General features: G+C 33.8%; 2 protein-coding genes across 2 annotated transcripts; both read left to right on the forward strand.

Moving 5' to 3' along the window:
• Positions 1 to 513: 513 nt before the first annotated feature.
• LOC148604089 (type-1 angiotensin II receptor A-like) lies at positions 514 to 5,065 on the forward strand. The gene is made up of 2 exons (XM_088550049.1): positions 514 to 764; positions 3,728 to 5,065. The coding sequence occupies exons 1-2, from the start codon at positions 514 to 516 to the stop codon at positions 4,509 to 4,511; spliced, it is 1,035 nt and encodes a 344-aa protein (XP_088406175.1). The 3' UTR covers positions 4,512 to 5,065.
• Positions 5,066 to 6,839: 1,774 nt separating this feature from the next.
• LOC148604090 (type-1 angiotensin II receptor A-like) lies at positions 6,840 to 8,133 on the forward strand. The gene has a single exon (XM_088550725.1). The coding sequence runs from the start codon at positions 6,900 to 6,902 to the stop codon at positions 7,911 to 7,913; it is 1,014 nt and encodes a 337-aa protein (XP_088406851.1). The 5' UTR covers positions 6,840 to 6,899; the 3' UTR covers positions 7,914 to 8,133.
• Positions 8,134 to 22,626: the final 14,493 nt, after the last annotated feature.

Below are 22,626 nucleotides of genomic sequence, written 5' to 3' on the forward strand. Positions count from 1 at the left end.
AAACTGACATTTTGCTCCTTGGCTATTCAGTCAGCGATTTTAAGCTATTTCCTTTGTAGTTTACTACTGTACATCAGTATCTATGATTTGAAGAAACAACTCAACAGAACAAGAAAAAACAAACAGAAAAACAAACAAAAAAAAAAACAAACAAACAAACAAAGACAAATTAAAAAAAGAGAAAAAAAAAGCAATTTATATAAAAACAAACGAACTTGTTTTCCGTTCACATGAATAGTAAAATTTAATATAATTGAAACTTATTTTTCAACAGTTCTAATGGTAATTGATCTTTTATAATATATTTATAAATATAAATTTGGATAGTACTAATGCGTATGATTATTAGAACGATTCTTTCACAATGTGAGCACACATCTACAAAAAAGGGCTCATTTGGAACGTATATGGCTGCCAATTGTTATTAAGATAAATCAGTGTTTAAAACTTTGTTAGATGTTTATAATAGGCACTTTTTATTCCTCAAGTAAGTTAAAAATTGTTATTTTAATCATGGATAACAGTAGTGTCACTTTAGATGATATTAACGACGAAAAAATAAAACAATTACTAGCACCGATTGTATATCTCTCCAGACTGATGGTAGTTGGAATTTCTGGTAATCTAACAGTGCTGCTTATTTTCTACATGAAGTATTCACAAACTGTTTATAGGACAATCGTGTTGACATTAGCTTTGACAGACCTGTTTTTCTGCTTGTTGGCACTACCATTTAACATTGGTAGAATTATCCGTTACTACACATTTTATAACACATGGGTCTGCATGGGTTTTACAACCCATGTCCTTTTTAATATGTGTTTTCATCACATCTACTGATTCTGTCCATTCACAGATTCCGACAGGTTTGCATGCCACTTAAACATCAAATAAACTTATCAACCATTCAGACACAATAAAGTACATGAAATAATCGGAATAATCGTGCAAAGACACAAAAATAAGTGAATGATAATTTGATATGTTTTTTTTTGACAATTTGCGGTTGTTGTATAAACAAACCAGTATCTAGTACAGTGCGTTAGCATTACAGATAACAAACACATGCGTTAAAAGATGAAACTAAAGATAATAAATATTATGGCATGAATCATATCACAACTCATACGATATGCCAGGGCTTGCCGAAACTACGCAGACTTTCTGGTCTTTCTCACTGGATTACATTCTTTTGATTTCCACTATAACCTTGGTTCCCTTGATTATCCTTTCAGAATCTGTTATATTTACAACTTTCATTAAAACGCCAAATATCAGACTTTGAAGCATGCATGTTATCGATACCTACTATTCAAATGATGCAAAATTAAAATAAAGCCAGTATTAAAGTCGATACTAAATTTTTCTCAGGAATTGCACCGAGTAGTCTAATAAACCTGCCCCAGGGGTCAACAGGAAAGAATCTAAAGGCTTTGTGAGAATGTCAAAGTTGCAAATATAAAAACTTCATCATGTTGGCATTGGTTGAGGACGAGTGGTATCCAACATAATTTATATTGATTTCAAATGGTCTGAATTATTTTTCCTATTGCTAGGTTATTCTGTCAATGAAAAAATTGATAGTTTTCCTTTTCCGTTTTTCAAATAACCTAGTTTGTTTCTAGTAAATTTTCACTAACATTTTGACCACATGTCCTTAATATTGACGCGAATGGGAAACTCTAATGAATAAAACCCCAGAACGAACATCTTCCTGTAACTGTGTTTAATACTTTAAAACCATATTCCTGCTTTTAACGTTCGAAAATCCATATCGTCTTCTTCCCCCTAAATGTAAATATAATAAATATAAAAAAAATAACAGACTACACGTTTCATCATTTTATTTTCTGGAAAATGGGAAATAATCACAATTGATTTAATCAAAACCAAGTAATTATATTTGACAAAAGATACGTTTGTACTGATTTAAATCAGCGACTATTACAAACTAAGTATAAACATACTAAAACACCATGTTTTCAGTTTTCTTTAAAACATTTCTCTCATAATTAATGTATATTCTAAGCAGATCTGTAATTTAAAGATTTCTGAGAAGAATTCTTGAAAATATATTCAAAGTTTTTTTTTTATTTAAATGGATTAAAACCCCTTATGCGTTTTAAGTAGTTTTAATAGTTTTCCAGATTCCCGACAAAATAAATAAAGTGTTATGGGTGTATTTATCCTAGACAATATATTTTGCCATTTTAAAGTAAATGTGTGGACGGATACTGACATTGTGGTATTCTACAGATTTGTGCACAACTAAATCGTGATAAATATGTCAACCGTGTTTCATCAAAGTAAAACCTTCAAGTAAAAGTAAAACTAGAATAACATAACAATATCCTCTTTACTGATACCCAAACCAACCCATTCATAACATGTCACCTTTTCTTTCCAAAACAAATTTGAATAAAACTCTCAAATAAGAAGTGCCATTCACAATGGGAATATGTAGTTAAGATTCTGTAAAATGTTCATTAAAGGAAAAGACTACATTTGCATTTAGTTGGGTTTTGATGAAAAATCATACCAAAGTAAAAAACAAAAAACAAAAAACAAAAAAAACAAAACAAAACAAAAACAAAACAAAAAAACAAAAACAAAAACAAAAAAAAAAACAAAAAAACTTTGAATGCATTTTCGTTAAATGCACAAATCCATGCGTTGTCAGTGTTTACACTGTCTTCCATTGAGAGGGAATGAAAGGAAACACAACTCTGTATAAGAGATTGATTTCTACGTTTTTTTGTTCTAAATACAAGTTGTCAACTGCACAAATGAAAACGGGAAAAGTTATTGATCGGCAACAGGAATACACTTAGGAATCGGCAACAGGAATTCTCTTAGAAAGTAGCCAGCCATTCCCGATGTGCCTTCTGGGTATTACATATTTATTTTCACTTTACAAACTGGCTTAATGACCTAACAGTTCCATTGATCATGATTCTGCGCATTGCAGTTTATTAGTAAAAATAAGTTTTTTTTATCCATTGACAGATCAATGACTTGCACAATAAAATAGTATTCTCTTTTAAATTCCAGTTATTGATATAGGAGAATTAACGGATAACAGAATGGTAGCCCTCTGCTCAGTGGAAGTAAAAAAATAAGAAATCCCTACACACAATTTTTTCATGACTAAGAATTATGACGTAAGCCAGATTATACATACTTCCAAATATTAATAAAAATTCGTAAATATTTTGGGAGTGCCAGAGGGAAAAAAATCTAACCCTTCTTTTTTGGGGGGAATACCCTAAATCATCTGTTTAAACTACCTTCCTGGTAATCATATAAATACCTGTAGACACAAAACGGACCAATAGATATAACTAATGATTTTTGAAACAATACCTGAAATACCTTAAACACCAAAATCACCTTTCTAAGAACTGATAATCTTAAGATTATAAAATACATTTTGTTGAAATGCCACTCGATAGTTTGTAAAGTGTTCAAAAGTTAATCATTGACAAAGATCACATCTCTATAGAATATTTAAACGAAAAAGAGATACAGAAGTTAGTAGCACCGTTAACGTATCTCTATATTTTAATGGCCATCGGAATCCCTGGCAATATGACAGTGTTTATCATTTACTGGAGTATGTATACAAAACTGTGTACAAAACCATTATCTTGACTCTAGCTTTGACAGATCGTATCTTCTGCACGGTGGCACTACCATTAAACATTGGAAGATTCATACGATATTTTACATTCTACAATCTATGGGTATGTAACTGTTTCACAACAATGATTCTCTTCAACGTACTGGTGTCATCACATCTAATACTGATTCTATCAATCCATAGATTTCGGCATGTGTGTATGCCTTTCAAAGCCCAAATCAATCAGTCTAACATTCGTTATTGGATCACTGGCGGTATTATACTAGCCTTTATATTTGACATTCCGGAATTAATTCTACAGCCTGTGGACGAGGTGCAGTTAGAACACAATATAACAGGTTATAAGTGTGCAGTTTCTTTTAAATATTCCGTATTTGCAGAAATTTTCAATGCTTTCTTGATATTTTTGTTCGGAACTTACGCATTTTCTTTGCTTCTCATATATCTGTGCATTGGTCGGAAAATGTACGTGCAGCTAAAATCAAGACAAGGTAGTAGATCAACAGATGAACTTTCCAGTAAAATCACAAAGATAGCGATCACAGTCAGTGTTGTGTTTACTCTTAGCTATATCCCTTTATTAGTTCTTAAGCTTTTAGTGGAAGTTATAAACCAAAATTGCCTGAACAACACAGAATTTTCAATCATCAAAATTATTGAGCGATCATACGCCATAAACCATGTTGCTAACCCGTTCATTTTTGCCTTCTTTGATAAACGATTCCGGTTTCATTTCAAGAGACTTGTATCATATCCCTTTCGTCTTATTTTCGGAATAGAACCCGCATTAGTCCGAGGTTCTCAGAACACCGAACTTACTATTGCTCGCTCAACAAATAAAGAACACAACCCAGAAGACACATCTCCATGACTTTTACAGACACAGGTTTAGGGTTTAAAGGAGCTGTTAAAAAGCCATCGTCAAAATGTGCAGCGTATAACTTTATTTTTTTACAGTTGTTACATGCCTTCCTCAAACTAATAACATTGTGAATGGTATTAAATGGTAAAAAGTAGCACTATTCCACTAGAGCTAAGACTCGTGCAAAATGTGAAACATGGTTGGAATCCTACAAATTTTTATTTTTGGCATTTTGTTCAAAAATTTGAAGTAAACAGAAATTAACAAACGGCTTTTCATACTATCGTTGGTCTTAGATGATATGAATTATATAGAATGTATTGGAGAATTCAAAGTTAAGTGAGATAACTCTGTAAATGACATAAAATACAATAAAGCTAATGAATTTTATGTGTGTATTATCTTCTTAGATAATACAGATTTCAAATTATACATTTCATAATATAGGCTCATAAAGCAACTTCATAACAAAAAATAAGCAGCCTTTTTAGGGGGTATATTGTTTTGACCGAGAACCCATCTTGTTTGCACCGTCGGTATTACTTGTATATCTGGAAAATATCCCCGTGAAATTTGTTTTATGTATTAATATTTTGATAGTTAATGACATTTAAATAAAAGTTTTTGTATGAATCGTGCAAAGTCTGTAATTTGTGATACACATTTGCTAAATGTGCACACAGAAAAATGAAAAACACGATTCTGACACGATTTTAACGTAAAATATAGTAATTACTATATTTTACGTTATGTCCTCCTTTTTCTGTCGTTTTCCATGAGGGATATTAATTCTGATATCTGTTGAAAAATTGCTTCAATCATGCTGGCAATCATGAATCAAAAACAGTAGACAAAAAACTAAAACCAAACACAAGAGAATCGATACAAAACAAAACAACTAAGAAAATAAAGGAAAAAAAAAACTGACAAAACTAACAAAACAAAAGTGATGAAGCATAAACCTGCTAGCATGAAATGTTTTCCTCGGTGGATTGAATAACTTTAAAGATATACGGAAGCACCAAAAAATGAAGGCCAATTAGAAACATCAGAACTGGAAGACTTGACCAAGACATGAAAACTGGATTTTTTAAGTAATATAAATACAAAAGATAAAAAACGCAAGACATCACACACACACACACACACACACACACACACACACACACACACACACACACACACACACACACAAAACTGTAGCACTTGCAATATGAGCTCCCACAAAAACTGGGAATTACATCAGATTCTACAGACAAGTATGCATATCATACTTAGCTTGTAGCACCCGTCAGATTGAAAGCTAGTCAAATGTGGTAAGTTCAAGATCAGTGAGTAGTGGTGGAATGTGAATATATCTTGTCCAACGTGTGAGATAGACATTTAAGCTCAAGTTCGGTGAGTAATGGTGAAATCTACCTGAATATATTTTTTCGAACAAGTGAGATAGACATATAAGCTCAAGTTCGGTCAGTATTTGTCGAATCTAACTAAACATATCTTGTCTACATAGACCCTTCATATCGTTCAATCGAACTGTGATAATGATACGAATGTACTCCTGTAGTGAAGATAGAAACAAAGCCTGTATATACAAATGTACAATATAACCCTGTCATAGAAGAGTACTTCAGTGTACAAATTTCATGCTCGACGTTTGAATGCAGAATTATCATATATTTCACTTTTTAGAATGTGTGAGTATGCTTGATGCTTTGTGACGTCTTGTCTTTACACATCTAATTGTCATGATTTCCCAATATCCTGACTCGTTTGCCTTTACTAATAAACGCTTCTTTATTGCTCTTACTTGTATACGGGAATGATATTGGGAATTTTCAATAACGGGTATTTGGTAAAGAACAAAGAAAGTTAAGACCACTAAGTACAGAAAACACGATAAAATGGTAATTGGGTGCGTCTTCTAATTTTCCAATATATTTTAGTATCTGAAGTTCAAAATACATCAATTGCTTTAAATTCTATAAGTAGGATTGATCGATAGTTACAAGCAATATATTCTTATTCATTACAAATTTGGATTAGTTATCAATAACTCCAAATTCGGCGAAAACACTTAAATGTTATGTAAAAAATTTAGGTCTTGTGACCAATTATCAATAGGAAAATACTTAAAACATGTATTTATTGTTTATATCAATCAAAATAAAAAAAAATGAATCAGTATTATATAGTGTGAGTGGATTGTTCTATTGTTCAGCTCCATTTAATGTATAACACTTCAAACAAGTAAGAGGGTAAACTAAACACTTCCTGCTTTAAATGCTTCATCAACCAATCACATTACAGTTTATTTGCATAAAATCTTGGTTGTTTGATTATTCATATTATCGAGCTTTGAAATAGAGAAGGCAACATTTACTATAAAGCATCAAAATGAACAACAATAGTGTTTCCTTAGAGAATATCAACAACAAAGTAATACAGAAGTTACTGGCCCCCATGGTGTATCTCTCAATACTGATAGTAGTGGGAATTCCTGGTAATCTTATGGTGCTGATTATATATTGGAAGAGGTATTCGAAGTCTGTGTATGGGAGTATCATCTTGACGCTAGGGTTTACGGACCTATTTTTCTGCACACTAGCACTACCATTTAACATTGCTAGGATTGTCCGATACTACACATTCTATAATCAGTGGGTATGCAAATGTTTTACCACAGTTATGCTCTTCAACGTTTTTTTTTCGTCACATCTGATAGTTTTGCTGTCCATACATAGGTTCCGACAGGTGTGCATGCCACTCAAATCTCAGATAAGTTTGGCAAACATTAAATACTGGATAGCTGGAGGGTTTCTACTAGCGATGATCTTCGATGTTCCTCAATTTGTTTTACAATCCGTGGACCAGGTGGACTTCGGTTACAACACAACTGGATATATATCTGCCATTTCTTTCAAAAATACAGTATTTGCAGATATCTACAATGGATTTTCAACATTAATGTTTGTAGCCTACGCTCTATCGCTTTTTGTCTTGAATTTGATCATCGGACGTAAAATGTACATACGGCGAAAGTCAAAACGAGACTTGAGTTTTAAGGAATGTAGGATGTCAGATAAAATGACACAAATTGCGTTGACAGTCAGCATTGTATTCACGGTTAGCTACATACCTCTTTTTACCCTTAAACTTTTGGTTGGTGTAATTAATCCGGAAAACCTAAACAACGCAGAGTTTTCAATCCTGAAAATTTTCGAGCGATCATATGCCTTGAATCATGTGGCTAATCCGTTCATATACGCATTCTTCGATAATCGATTTAGGTTTCATTTCCAGAGTATTGCTTCAAATCCACTTCATTCAAAAACAACTGAAAAAACATCCGACCATGACGAAATATCTCAGAGTGCCGAACGTACTATTGGAATATCCTTGAATGCATAATAGATAACATAGATAAACTCAACATCAATGATAACAATCATAAATAACAATCCATCGTTGCACATTCAGTACTGCGAAACAACACAAAGATCGGTCTGACTAAGAATTTAATTTCCAAAAGAATGAAAAAAAAATCATTGTTATTAGTATGAAAATCACGAATTAAAAAATATTAACATAACATAATAATTAACAAATGTCAAAAATGTTTACACATCAATTACTAGTCGTTTTTGTTCTAACCCTTAAGTATTGGTTGAAATTGTAACACAATTTGAAAACCAGCACTAGTGTTGCCAGGGATACATCTAAGGTGTAATGCCTGGTTTACCAAGGTGATAGATGACCATATTTGTCATGTGCGTCTTTGAATTCAAGCATCACTGAACATTTTATATTTTGTGTCTCTTAGTGTCACCACAAGTTGACATTGAATTGCTGATGACAATGGAAGTTATAATATCACTGAGCGGCTTTTATTCAAATACTGTAAGAGTAATCAAGGAACCAAGATTGTACCGGAAATCAAAAGAATGTAATCCAGGGAAAAAAGACCAGAAATGGAAAACAGAGACACGCAACAAATAACGTAAAATAACCAAAATAATACGTACAAAGTAACCTAAGCAAACGAGCACCTAGGACTCCACTAAAACTGGGAGCATGGACCTGGTGCACCGGTAGGGTAAGCGTCCTCGGCTTTTCTAGAAACGTCCGCCGAGTTGCTCTTAAAAGGTCAAGTCTAAGGTAGAAAAAAGTGGAATGGAAAACTAAGACACGTTAAGCGAGTCGGTTCTCATGGCGCAGATGGATACACCGTATCGATATACGGTGTATCCATCTGCACCATGAAATATAGCGGAAATTTACATCAAAGGATTAGTCTAAGTGAAGGAATAGGTCAGCGACTAGAGGAGCGCAATGTGTTCCTATCGGAATGCAGATTGTTTGTTAAAAAAGCCCGTCCCCCACACTGGACAAATATGTTGTCGATTAAAAATTTCAGCACTTTGAAACCGTAATCAAGGGAACCAAGGTTATAGCGGCAATCAAAATAATATAATCCAGGGACAAAGACCAGACATGGAAAACAGACATGCACAACAAAGAACACATTTTACTCGGTATATTTGGGAGATGAATTGGAATCATTTTTAACAAAGCATTAAGAATCTCAACAATTAATACATATCATCTGGATATACCATCTTTTTTGGATTAACAACGATGCGTAGTATTTTTGATGCGGGATTTCAACTGAGTATTGGGAATAGAAGTTGTTGAAAAGTAATAGATTTTATTGTATTCTGATCATAATCTTGACATGAGGATTTCAAGAAGATCTTTCATTTTTTTCCAAGTCAAAGTGAAAAGCTTTATTAAAAGTAGATACATATAAAACATACATGTCAGGATCCACACTGAATTACTACAACTATGGGAGTAATAAGTGTTGTGGTAGGACTGGAGACCCTCTTTGACAGATGTGAGTATACAAGTTAAAAGTTTTGAAAACATGTGACCATCTCATAATCATCAGGAACAATATTATCCTTCGTAACACTATCTGTTACCGGCAGATTAGTTCTAGTCATTTGCCCTTTATTTTAATTTCTACTGCTTTCATGATAACGTTTATGGAACTTCATGCCCATCATAAATAATTTCGGTGATATAGTGCAGCCAGTTACTATTCCTTGGATGTTGTATAAACCTCAGGTGTGTTCCTCCAAAGCATTTTATCATGATTTGTTTGATGCGTGTATGGAAGTAGCAGTGATTTACTGCCTCCTCAAAATTTTTTTGAGGGACAGATTCACATAATTTTTGTCAGGTGTAACCATTCCGCTGTAAAGTTGTTTTTCCACAACTTGTGGTTCTGGAGTCAACTGACTCAGCACATCCTAAGAAAACTGGTGTATCTCCTTTCTGTACAGAAGTGTCTCTCATATGTCTTGACATTTCCACAATTCCCAAGTTCTTTACAACGTTCACGTCATGATCTTTAGTTGAAATGGATGATTTCGCCCTTATCAAAAATTAATTTATGAATTATTTATGGTGATTTTTAGTTGTCTTAATCTAATTTTAAAATTTAATTTAAAAAGAATTTAAAAAGAAGTTATCTAACAATTTGGACTCAAGCAGACTTTTGTAGGACTTATCATAAGTATCATTTCAGCAATTTAAGGTTTCTTTCTATCAATTATAATTTTCAAGATATTGTCTGAAAGCTGTAAAAAAGAAAAAGTAATTTTAAACTTTCAATGGCAATAACTCTTACAAGCTTAACAGATAAAAATGAAAATTTGACCAAAGATAGATCTCAGCATGCTGAACATTTTTACTATGTTAGAATTTGGTTAAACCTAACGATTTTGGAGATATATGCGAAAAACTACTGTCTGACCCTATGTTGTTTTAAGTAACGGCGGTTATGTTTTTGGACGGATCAAAAATCTAAACACAACTTTTGTGTGCAAGATACCCTAAGGAAAATTCATACCTAGTTTGGTACCAATTGGTCAAGTAGTGTCAGAGGAGAAGATTTTTGAAAGAATTAACATTAAAAATGGGAAGAAAACCGTCGAGAAAGGGCAATAACTCTAACATGGCTCAACAGATTAAAGTGAAAATTTGACTACATATAGATCTCATCATGCTGAACACTTTTATCTTATGTATGCTGAACACTTTTATCTTATGTTAGAATTTGGCTAAACCTAACGGTTCTGGATATATATATTCTATGTTCTATTTTAAGTAACGGCGGTCATGTCTTTGAAGGATAAAAAAAATTAAACATATCTTGTGTGCAAAGTATCTTAAGGAACATCTGTGCAAAGTTTCATATAATTCCGCTCAGTGATTTCAGATGAGAAGATTTTTGAAAAATTTATAAGGGACGACGACAACGACGACGCCAAGTGATGGCAATAGCGCACATGACTTTCGGCCGTGTAAGCTAAAAAATGTGGATCAACACTCTAAATTTTTGGAAAAGGAACTAATATGATAAGTCATTATATAACTCTTTCTATTATGTACCACAATTAATTTTTGCCATGTCAACCCATCCTTTCTCAGATACGTGCGTGTTTTTTTCATTGCCTTTTTTGTGGTATTGGATATGCATTAATGTCGAGGCTAATGAGATGAAACAATATCTGAAAGGTTCCTGTATAAATCCACCCTAGGATTCTCTTGTGTCTCAGAACTGACATTTATGCGCTGTCTTTGTGTTATCCCCAACTATATCTTGTCATGTGTATCTTAACTAATCTAATAATGTGGTTCTATTCTATCACTTGCTAAAGTTGTTTGCCACTCTGTGACCTATTTGTTACCGGTTGCCCTGTCTGCTCAAAACATTAAAGTTTACTCATTCATAGACGTGCTTATATTCTGGTCGGTAACCAGGGGGTGGGACGAAACCACGCGTTAAACAGAACTGAATAAGCACTGTTAAAGTCGGGGGGAAATGTTTACGTGACCTCAATCTAAATCCTAGTGAAAATCTGGCCATTGGCCGCAAATTAGTGCTTAAATTTTGCAAATATCACACAGTGAGTGGCTACTCCAGCAATGCTAGAGGTTGTCTGGCAAGCTGTTTTCTGACTTGGTGCCATCTTGGGGTATGGAGGAACGGAATTCCAACCTCTTACGTTGAAGGAGTAAGTGAGTGGCAAACTTGAATGATTCTAAACACTATACTAAAAAATCAACCTTTATTTTTATCAATAATTCAGTAAAAATCGGGTTGAAAATAATATTAAAATGTTAAAGAAAAAAGATTTATAAATTGTTTCCCCATGTGCAATTCCTTTCCATAGGCCTATATATATGTAAGCTATATGCATAATTTCGTGTCAAACGAGTCGTTTTGTTTTAGTTTTTGTTTTGTTTTTGGTTTTGTTTTGGTTTTTGAAAAGAAAAAAATTAATTTAGCAAAGGTGATTCTTCAGTAAACTACATGTATGTATGACCATTTGGGCAATTTAGAAAAAAAACTGGGTTTACAAAATTAATTTTCGTTCGTTTTAGTAATGGTATGGCTAAAATCCAAGACAATATTCCACATTGTGTCTTTCCCCTGTTCATCAACACCCCTTTTTCAGCGTAATTTTCCTATACTTCACCCATTGCATCCAAAATTTTCAATTATAAAAGGCTGTTGCAGAACCTCGAGATTGAGGACTTCACGGCTAAACCACCTGACTGTTCTTGCAAAACCTCTCTATTCAAATATGGTCCTTCTGGTCACGTCGTTACGAGAGATTTAACCATTATCGAAAACGAATCTCTGCGTAATATCCTTTCTAAAGGTCCCAAGTAGCGTGAACCACGCTCCATAAATTGGAATTATAACTTTGAAGTTCTTATGGATGCTGTCGTGGACTATGCAAGAAAATGGATAAAACGAGAACAAGAAGACATTGATTCTCTGTCAGAGTGGTTAAAGGCCGTGAGGTCTTTAATTTTGAATTTTAAGTAAGTCAATGAGTGCCAAGGCTACATCAGTTTTCAAAGACCCCGATGTAGAAAAAACATTGTCTACTATACATGCCAAATATGTTGTCGTAGACGTAGAAAAAAATAATAGCAGTGATATACTGCTACCACTCTCTCCAAAGAAGAGATTCTGGAAAACCATAAATCTGTGCTATCCTCTTTTGGTCTCTCTACCAAGGACGATGATTGTGATTTACCGTCTATGTACTGGATTCCTAAACTCCACAATAATCCATACAAATAACGTTTCATAGCTGGATCTGCAAAATGTACCACCAAAACTCTCTCAAAACCTTTTAACTTCTATACTCACAACTGTCAAAGGGGGTCTACAGCCCTACCACAACACTTGTTACTCCCGTAGTGGTATTAATTCAATGTGGATCCTGAAAAATTCGAAAGATCGTATGGAGACAATCAGTTCAAGACTATTATCTGAATATAATAGCATTAAAACCTATGATTTTTAACACTGTATACTTCTATTCCCCATACTCAGTTACAATCCAGACTTAAAAACATTATACATCGTTGTTTTTTAAAAAAAGATGGTACACCTAGATACAAATATGTAGTTCTTGGTAGAGATTCCTCATACTTTGAAAGAAATAATTCCAAATCATCTTCCAAATATACAGAGGAAGATGTTCACAAAATGCTGGAATTTTTAATTGACAACATATTTTCCAGTGTGGTGGACGTGTTTTTCAACAAACGGTCGGCATTCCAATGGGAACAAATTGTGCTCCTTTACTTGCTGACAAATTCCTTCACTCTTATGAGGCTGACTTGATAGCTGATCTGATCAGAAAGAAAGAATATCGTTTGGCTAGATCCTGCAATCTCAGTTTCCACTATATAGATGACGTATTATCTTTAAACAATCTTAATTTCGGTGATTTGATATATTGCATCTACCCAAAACAACTTGAGATAAAGGATACTACAGACACTGTGAGGTCAGCCTCATATCTTGACCTACACTTAGAAATCGATGGTAAAGGAAAACTATTGACCAAACTTTACGACAAACGTGATGACTTTTCATTCAGAATTGTCAACTTTCCTTTCATCTGTGGCAACATCCCTTCGGCTCCTGCTTATGGAGTGTTCATATCACAACTCATACGTTATGCCAGAGCTTGCCAAAACTTTTCGTATCGCGCTAGAACTCTAACAAATAGGCTTCTGGAACAGGTTTATGTTGCTACAAGATTGAAGTCATCACTACGTGGATCGTTATGGTGTATCCATCTGCACCATGAAAACTGATTTATTCAACTGGTCATAGTTTTCCTTTCCTCGTTTGTCTACTCTAGACTTGACTTTTTATAAGCAACTCTAGAAAGGCAGAGGACGCTTACCCTACCGGTACACCTGGTCCATTCTCCCAATTGTAGTGGAGTCCGAGTTGTTCATTTGCTTTTGTTACTTTGTAAGTATGATTTTAGTTACTTTATGTTCTTTGTTGTGTATGTCTGTTTTCCATGTCTGGTCTTTGTCCCTGGATTACATTCTTTTGATTACCGCTATAACCTTGGTTCCCTTGATTACTCTTTTCCAAGTTGTCAATCGAAAACCAAACCGATTTTTTTTCCAGATGGATGCCGATACTATCATTGACGAAGTTCCTTTAGGTGATGCATATGGAGATGTTTGGGAGACACCTTTCATTTACATGTATTTAGGAATAGAAAATTAAATTGCAATACAAATAAATTAGCTAGTTTTTCAGATACTAGTTTTCAAATAAAATGTTGCTAAATCTGAATACAGGGAGTTGGTTGACAGATATGTTGGATTTTCTCTAGTGGTAATATTTGAACATTCATTCTTATTTCTTTTCGATGCATCAAAATTGAGAAATTGAATTTAGAGGAGAAGAAAGCAGTTGAACACCTTATAAAGTTTAAGAATGATGTGAAACATAGTAAGTTAAAATACAGTCAGAGAGCAAATCTGTGCTACTATTTGATGAATCATTTACCAATGATTGACTAAATCACTAACAGATCGATGAATGAGTCACAGCAAACTTTTTCTTGTTGAACTAAAGTGTTAATCCTAAAGTTGAATTGCCTATATTTATTACTTATCAGTACTGCACATTTTGGCCAGTATCATTCATTTGTCAGAATAGCTAGTTTTCCTAAATTTTACAAAAGCAGAGCGTAAATGATTCCATTTGAAATACAAATTTCTGTGTCAATGCAGACCCATGTAATATCCAAAGCATTTTTGTCAATTTCATCACAATTCTTGAAGATTTGGTGGGTCTGCATAGCTGCAGGTATCACAAAATTGATAAAATGATTAATTTTGCATTACAATTTTGCTATATTTTTGCTAAAACTTGAGTTTTCATCTACATTACATACATTACTTTTCATACTTCAGCCAGAACTAACTAAACATTTAGTTTATGTTAGTTTGATTTTATTTTAATCTATTTTATGTTGCTGAATTCATTAATTACTTAACAGAATTGCAGATTGTTAAAATTCTAAAAAAAATTCAACCTACCTGTTGTAGGGGGCCAAAAACACCCCTTAGTGTACATACATGTACAATGTGCGGTCCTTTTGTACATTTCATAATTTTCAATGGTAGAATTTAATGTGATATTCGGAAATTGAATTATTTAAATTAATAATTTATGAAAGAGAAAAATAATTAAATGTTGTCTTAATTTAATCTACATACATGTATATATCATTTACTTAGAAAATTTGTGTAAAATGGAAAAATAATGATGGGGGGTTTTACGGTCTTGACTATCCTTACCGAGTTCACATAACCATTCCTTATAAAGATTTTATTAGTAGATGCCAGTTAGTAGTAGAAAGTAGCGGAGCCCCAGCCTTCGGGTTACCTGACAAAAGAACTCAGTCAGAGTATGTCCTACTAGCGGCTGGGTTGCTGTGTTGACGCTCTGGCCTACTCCCAGACCCCACGTGGGTCCGAGAGCGTTTCCCCACTCTAACTACTTGGGAGTATGTCAACGTGTGGAGTGTAAAATTAAGCCATTCCTTAATATAGACAATATTTATTAGCACAAACACATTTACATTAAATGGTTATGGCATAATACAATACAAAACAAAGTGCCAATAAAAGTAATAAGACGTATTAATATGAACAATAATTTCATCAAGGTGCAAGAGTGGTATACAGTTTAATAAATTTATGTATTTATTCTGATTTCAAAACATTCTTTCATAAATTTTGTAATTAGTTTGATTAAATTGAATGAGCAACTGTTTAGTAGGTAAACTAATTCTTTCATTGTAAAAAATGAATTAGAGACAAGATTATCAACTTTATTTAGTTTTTCTATTAATTTGTTTCTTTGTAGGTTATAGTGGGAACATATTGAGAAAAAGTGGTGTTCATCTTCAATATCACCATTTTTACATGAATTACAAGTTCTATTATTTCGTCCCTTTTGTATTGCTAAAGAATTGGCACTAATACGGAATTTACAAAGAATGGATCTATCAGATTTATTTTTTCAAATGTCTACATATGCAGGTCGCTTAAATGGTAAATGGGTTTTTCAGAAAAATATTTTTCACTTGCTGATATGACATTAATAATATTTTGTTTAGTTTAGTCAAGCATTCTTTGCTCAATTCTGTTAATGTGAGATTCAATGTTTATCTTTAGATTTAGGTAGATGAATCCTAAATTATTCAACATATTTTTAACGTGAGACATCCATACACTACTTTCTTTAACTTTGTTAAAAATATTATGAACCAGGGCATTGGGAGAGTTAAGTATGTGTACTAAAAACTTCAGAATATTTAATTTAACTCTAAGGTGTAAAGGTATCCTATTTAGTTCAGATAAACAGGCGATATTTGTTGCCTTGCTGTGAACTCCGAGAATTTCTTTTACAAATTTTAGGTGTAAATGTTCATATTGGTCTGAGTCTTTGTAATTTTTAGCAGCTCCGCTCCTCAGACCTCACTTCCATATGAAATAACAGGAACTATCAAGGTATCAAATAATTTCTCCGTTAAATTACAGGGGTTCTCAAATGACAAAGACTTTTTTTTTAAACCAAGCTTTCTTTCCCTTTTCCATTAAATGTGTTTTAGATAGGTTGAGGTTACCAGTATAATTAAATAAAATACCAAGGTAACAATAAGACTGTTTTCAAGTGTCTCTGTAACTATTTTGAAATGGTTATGGAATGTTTTACCATTTGAATTAAAACTATTATCTTGGACTTCTCTTTGTTGATTTTGAGTTTTCAATCTATTCAAAAGTTATTAACAGCATTAATAGATTTTTGTAGACCCTCAGGTGTTTGACCCTCAGGTATTTGACCCTCAGGTGTTTGACCCTCAGGTGTTTCAAGATTATATCATCTACATACATCAGAGAAGTTATTTTTTAATCAGAAATTGAAATGGGATCAGTACAACTTTTATGTAGTTCATCAGAAAGCCCATTTATAAAAAGATTAAATAAGGTAGGACTAAGTACATCCCCTTGTCTTACTCCATAAGTGGAAGGGTAATATTTACTAAGACCATCTGGAAATTTTATTCTGCATCTTGTATTTTGATATATTATGAATATATAATGTAAAAAAGCTTACATGGTATTTCATTTTTAAGTAAAATGTAGAAGAGACCCTCTGTCTAAACTGTATCGAAGGTCTTTCTAAGGTCAATGAAGGCTGCAAATACCTTCTTTTCTTACTTTTATGATGATACATTATTGATTTTAAGGAAAAAATATGGTCTGTTGTTCTTGCCTTGGTTTTTAAACCAATTTGATTGTCACTGATTAGTTTATTATTATCAATGAATTTTAACAATCTTTCATGAATAATCTTATTAAATAACTTGCCGAGACTAGAAGTTATTGATATACCTCTATAGATATTTGGGTTTAACTTATCTCCTTTCTTGTGTATTAAGGAGATATAACTTTCATTCCATATTTTTGGGAAGTTATCTGTATGAAATATATGATTGAATAAATTATTTAGTGGAGAAAGCAGAATTGGGATACCAGATTTTATCATTTCATTTGAGATAAGATCTGCTCCTGCCGATTTGCCGTTTTCAAGAGATTTTACTGCTTTAACAATTTCGTCGTTAGTTATTAGGCTATTCAAAATATGTTCTTCCTTATTAATTTCTAGCTTGTTAAGTTTATCTTTCAGATTTGTAATAAAACTGTTATTTTTTATGTTACAAGAGTTAATTTCTTTTTCATTCAGATTAAGTTTTGTTTTATCTTGTGAAAGAGAGTTTAATTTATTTATAAAATTCCAAAATGTTCTGGGATTTTTATTCACGTTATGATGTATTTCGTTAAAAAATTGACTTTTATATTTCTTCTCTTCTTCTTTACAGATTCTCCTAAATATATAATGTGATCAGCAGTCACATGTTAAGTGAAACAGTCACCAGTTTAATGGATCAGTTTGATGGTTAATAGCTGAATTGAAACTGATTGATGATCGATGACTGATTGCTATAATATAGTAGGTTGCATGGATTGGTTCAGTTACTGCACCTTATATTTAATTCTAGGCATTAATACATTTTCAGTTCATCCAATAGTCAATCACATCACACTGCTCCGTCTCTTACTTTAAAAGAAATGTATGTCCCTTGGTGATCCCTTGGTTTAAATTTTTCTTCGTTGTAAATAGAAAATGGGGCTGGATCAATTTGCATTTCAGTTGAATTTATCAAATGCTCCATTCCTGTACATGTACATGTACATGTACAATTGTACATCCTTTTATACAAAAAAATAAAAAATAAAAAATAAATGAATAATGCAAAATTTTCCATTAACTCATTTACATGTATCATATCAACACTTAAGATGCCTGCCCCTTTTTCTTGCAGCTTTCTTACAACCCACAATATCTAGAATGAAGGAGAAATTTAGATTTTAGGCTATGGGTTTGTAAATCTACATTTATTGTAGGCCTGCAGTAAACTTTTTTTTTAAATGTGCAAAATAATTACTATTCTATTAAATAACTATGCCAGTACATGCAATTAAAATGAGATTTGCATGTTTGTTGGTTGTTCTTGGAACCAATTTTTTTTAAAATATTTGCTAGTTTTCTGACAAAAGCTTCATTAAATTTATCTGCTTTACATGTATATGTATACATGTATGGTGGATTTTAATAACTTTTGCCTTCCTGAGGCTGAGTTACAAACAAAGTCCACTAAATTTTTATCTTTTGATATGTGATGATCCCTTTCCCCTTTAGGGGAGGAACATTAGATAATAATCTTGGGGGGGGGGGTGGCATTTTTTTTCAGGTCAGAAATTTTATTTCCAGCCTGGTGCAAGTCAGATTATTTATTTTCACCATAACCTTGGCGAGATTATTTATTTATCATACTCAAAATAGTCTAATGTGAATGCACTATTTGTTCATGGGGTACCGACTTTTGTGGTTTTCATGGGTAGGCCAAACCATAAAATTTGGTTCCCAACAATAAGAAGATTTCCGTTGAAGTGTATACTGAAAACCACAAAACCAGAAATTCAAGAATCCACAAACTTGTATTTCTTCACTAATCCACGAAAATTGGTATCCACGAATTAAAGTACTTTCACTATTTTTTTTTCAATGAAAATTTAAATGTGTATATCCGGGTTACCAAAATATGTGGTTCTATATCAAAGCATGTGTTACTTTTTATGTTTATTATTAAAGACATCATTAAATGAAGTTCATTCTCTATAATACAAGACATAGTCTCCACTATATCGGACAGGTGGCATTCCTGGACCTGAAATATGCCCCAAATTTAGGGGGAACTGTTGCGAGGGACTTTTTAGGGGACAGATTCACATACCTATATATATGAATGAAATCTACAATGGCAATATCCAATTGCATGTTATCCCAGTAAAATCATTTTTGTACATTATTTAATATTGCCAATGGAGACTTAGGGTGTTGTATAAAACTTGTGGAGTACTTAAATATGTATACTTTTTTAATTTATGAAACTATGGCAAGTGAAACAAAAAAAAGTTTTGTGCAGGTCAGAATATTTATTTTCAACTTAATAGCCAAGGTCAGAATATTTATTTTCTAGCAATTTGCAAGTTCAGACTATTTATTTTCTAGTATGATGAGGCCAAATTATTTATTTCCTACATAATCAGAGACAGATTATTTATTTTCAAAATCTGCCATGCGCCCCATCCCCCTAAGAATCCAATGGTTGTCCCCTAACGATTGCTTTTATTTTATTACCAAGTTATGTGATGTTACCACGTTTGGGACAATTTGTGATTCAAAAGCCATAACTAATTGATTAGTTTATCAAACTTTGGTATCAACACCACATTTTTTGTGCCTTTCAAGTAAAAAATTTCTGGCCTTTGTATGTATTGTTTTGTTCTTACTTTCAGTCTACTTTTATGTTGCTGGAGTATATGGGGGCAGCTATTTCACTGTACAATAATGAACCTGTTTATAATGATGTTTTGGAGCCAGCAACAGTCGACCTTGTGGTGAGAGGGTTTCCTGATCACTCATTGAAAACCAAAGAGTGGCCTTGACCTGACATATTTCATCCTAGTTGGGTTGTTGTCTCTTCGACATATTCACTTTATCCATTATTGTAATATTATTTCACTTGTGGTCTGTGGCTCAAGCAATGTTAACATAGTGAACTCGAGATAAAGGATACTACAGACACTTAGAAATCGATGGTCAAGGAAAACTATTACCAAACTTTACGACAAACGTGATAACTTTTCATTCAGAATTGTCAACTTTCCTTTCATCTGTGGCAACATCCTTTCGGCACCTGCGTATGGAGTGTTCATATCACAACTCATACGTTATGTCAGAGCTTGCCGAAACTACGCAGAAGTTTTGTATCCCGCTAGAACTCTAACAAATAGGCTTCTGGAACAGGGTTATGTTGCTACAAGATTGAAGTCATCAATACAGAAGTTTTATGGTCGTCATAATGAATGACTATCCAAAACAGCTATAATGATGCCCCTTGTCACTAGACAAATTCAAATGTTGGAAATTTCACAAATAAAAACACCCATTTTTTCCAGTTACGCCATCTCATCTCGCCTATTGTGTTACATGACATTTCTGTATTGATTTGGCCCTCTTTATATATTTTTCCTGTCAAAGTTATATACGTCAATATAATAATGTAAATGCATCTTTAAGTAAAAAGTAGCATAATGCATAAATCACAAGCCTAGACCTATTTTTCGTACTGTACAAATGTTTATCACACCCCTATACCTATATGGCATACTGTATATCACACTCTTAGACATACATGTATATCGCATACCCGATATCACACTGCTGAACTATATCGCACCCCTAGTCATACATAATGAAATGCACATCATATACTGCATATCACTCCCCTAGACCTACATATATGTGGCATACCCTATATCATAGTTTTTCTTTCCTCGTTTGTCTACCCCGGACTTGACTTTTTAAAAGCAACTCGGCGGGTGTTTCTAGAAAAGCAGAGGACGCTTACCCCACCGGTGCACCTGGTTTTTAGTGGAGTCCGAGTTGCTCATTTGCTTTTGTTACTTTGTATGTATGATTTTATTTACTTTATGTACTTTGTTGTGAATGTCTGTTTTCCATGTCGGGTCTTTGTCCCTGGATTACATTCTTTAGATAACCGCTATAACCTTGGTTCCCTTGATTACTCCTTCATTTAAGTTTGGGACTAATATTAAAATAGGTGCACGTTCCCTGCTCGAAACGTTTTCCCTGATTTAATTCTCCCGCGTGGCTGAACCACGAGTTTGAGAAATAGAAGTTTCCGTAGAACTAGAGGCTTTACCTGCGCTTAGCAGATCGAAAAGTTGGTCAAAAAGATTGTCAAACATTGTCTCTAATGCGTTCATGCTCGTCCCTATTTCTGAGCGTTTCCTCTTCGTCTTTTGACTATCAGACGTTGAGGAAGTTCTCGACATTATAGCCTTTGGTCTGTGGCTAGAATCACTATCGTGAAAAGTTTCCGACTCAAAAAGGCATTCAAAAAGTTCAGCCATACTTAATGACAATTAAATAAACATGTAAGTGTCGGGACTCGTTCATATTGTATTAGTGACAAGTGAGTATTATTAATTGAATTAAAATAGCTTGCCATATTACCTTTATAGCATAGCTTGAGAAGGGGTGGGTTGTGATCACGCCAAAGTTCTTTAACTCTGCGGCATTTTTTTTGCCTGTCCCAAGTCAGGAATTTCTGGCATCTGTACGTCTTGTTTCGTTTTCACCTTTAATTTATTTTTAGTGTTACTTGAGTATATAGTGGCAAGTCTTTCTCTGTATCTGTGTATAATGACGTTTTGGGACCAGCCTGACCTGCACATGCGGTATGAGGATTTTCTTGGTGATTGATAGATTGGTTGATTGATTGATAGTTGGGGTTAACGCCCGAGCAGCAATATTTCACATATATTCAGGCGATGAACTTGTAAGGGATGAAAAAATGTACATGAAATGATGATGAAATGGAAAATGGACGGGACGCAAGGATAATAGGGTCGACAAATTTTAGCCACCAGAAAAAGGGAGGGATGGATAGGGTCGGACAATTTAGCCTCCTGTGGCGGAGCGCAAAGGTTCTTACTCCTATCGTATACCACAGCTGGGTTCCTTAACGTGCGAGGAACGTGGCATCTTTCCCAACAAGTTTTCCGTATTATAGCCTGACAACCCCAGCATGCAACATGCCAGGGGTACCCCATTCCTCCACCTGGGCACACAACTCAGTTGCTCTGTGGAGCGCCTAGCCCCCGGCTAGATTTCTGAGTACTATTTAGTGCTTTTCCGACAAGCTTAGGGCTGCTGTAGGCCTATTCGTTTGACACCCGGACGTGCACGGGGCCCTTGTTAACTGAGGACCAAAGGGTTGCCTTGGTTTGACATTTTCATCCCGATGGGGCTGTTGTCTCTTTGACATAAATACAATACCTAATATGATGATATTGTATGTGGATCGACATTTACTTCAGTTTGTTAAACCTTGTTCTGCTTCGCCCGTCTTTCACTGTTACTCTAGGTGCAACACAAACAAATGTCTACATGTATACTCGTATTTACAACTCAATTGATAAAGAAAATAACATCCAAACAAACTCACAATCGACACCGGAAAATTCAAGGTTTTTTTTATTGTTACCATTACAC

This window comes from Perna viridis, chromosome 10 (assembly GCF_037379345.1).
Source record: "Perna viridis isolate PV_CMFRI_1.1 ecotype Kerala chromosome 10, ASM3737934v1, whole genome shotgun sequence".
NCBI lineage: Eukaryota > Metazoa > Mollusca > Bivalvia > Mytilida > Mytilidae > Perna > Perna viridis.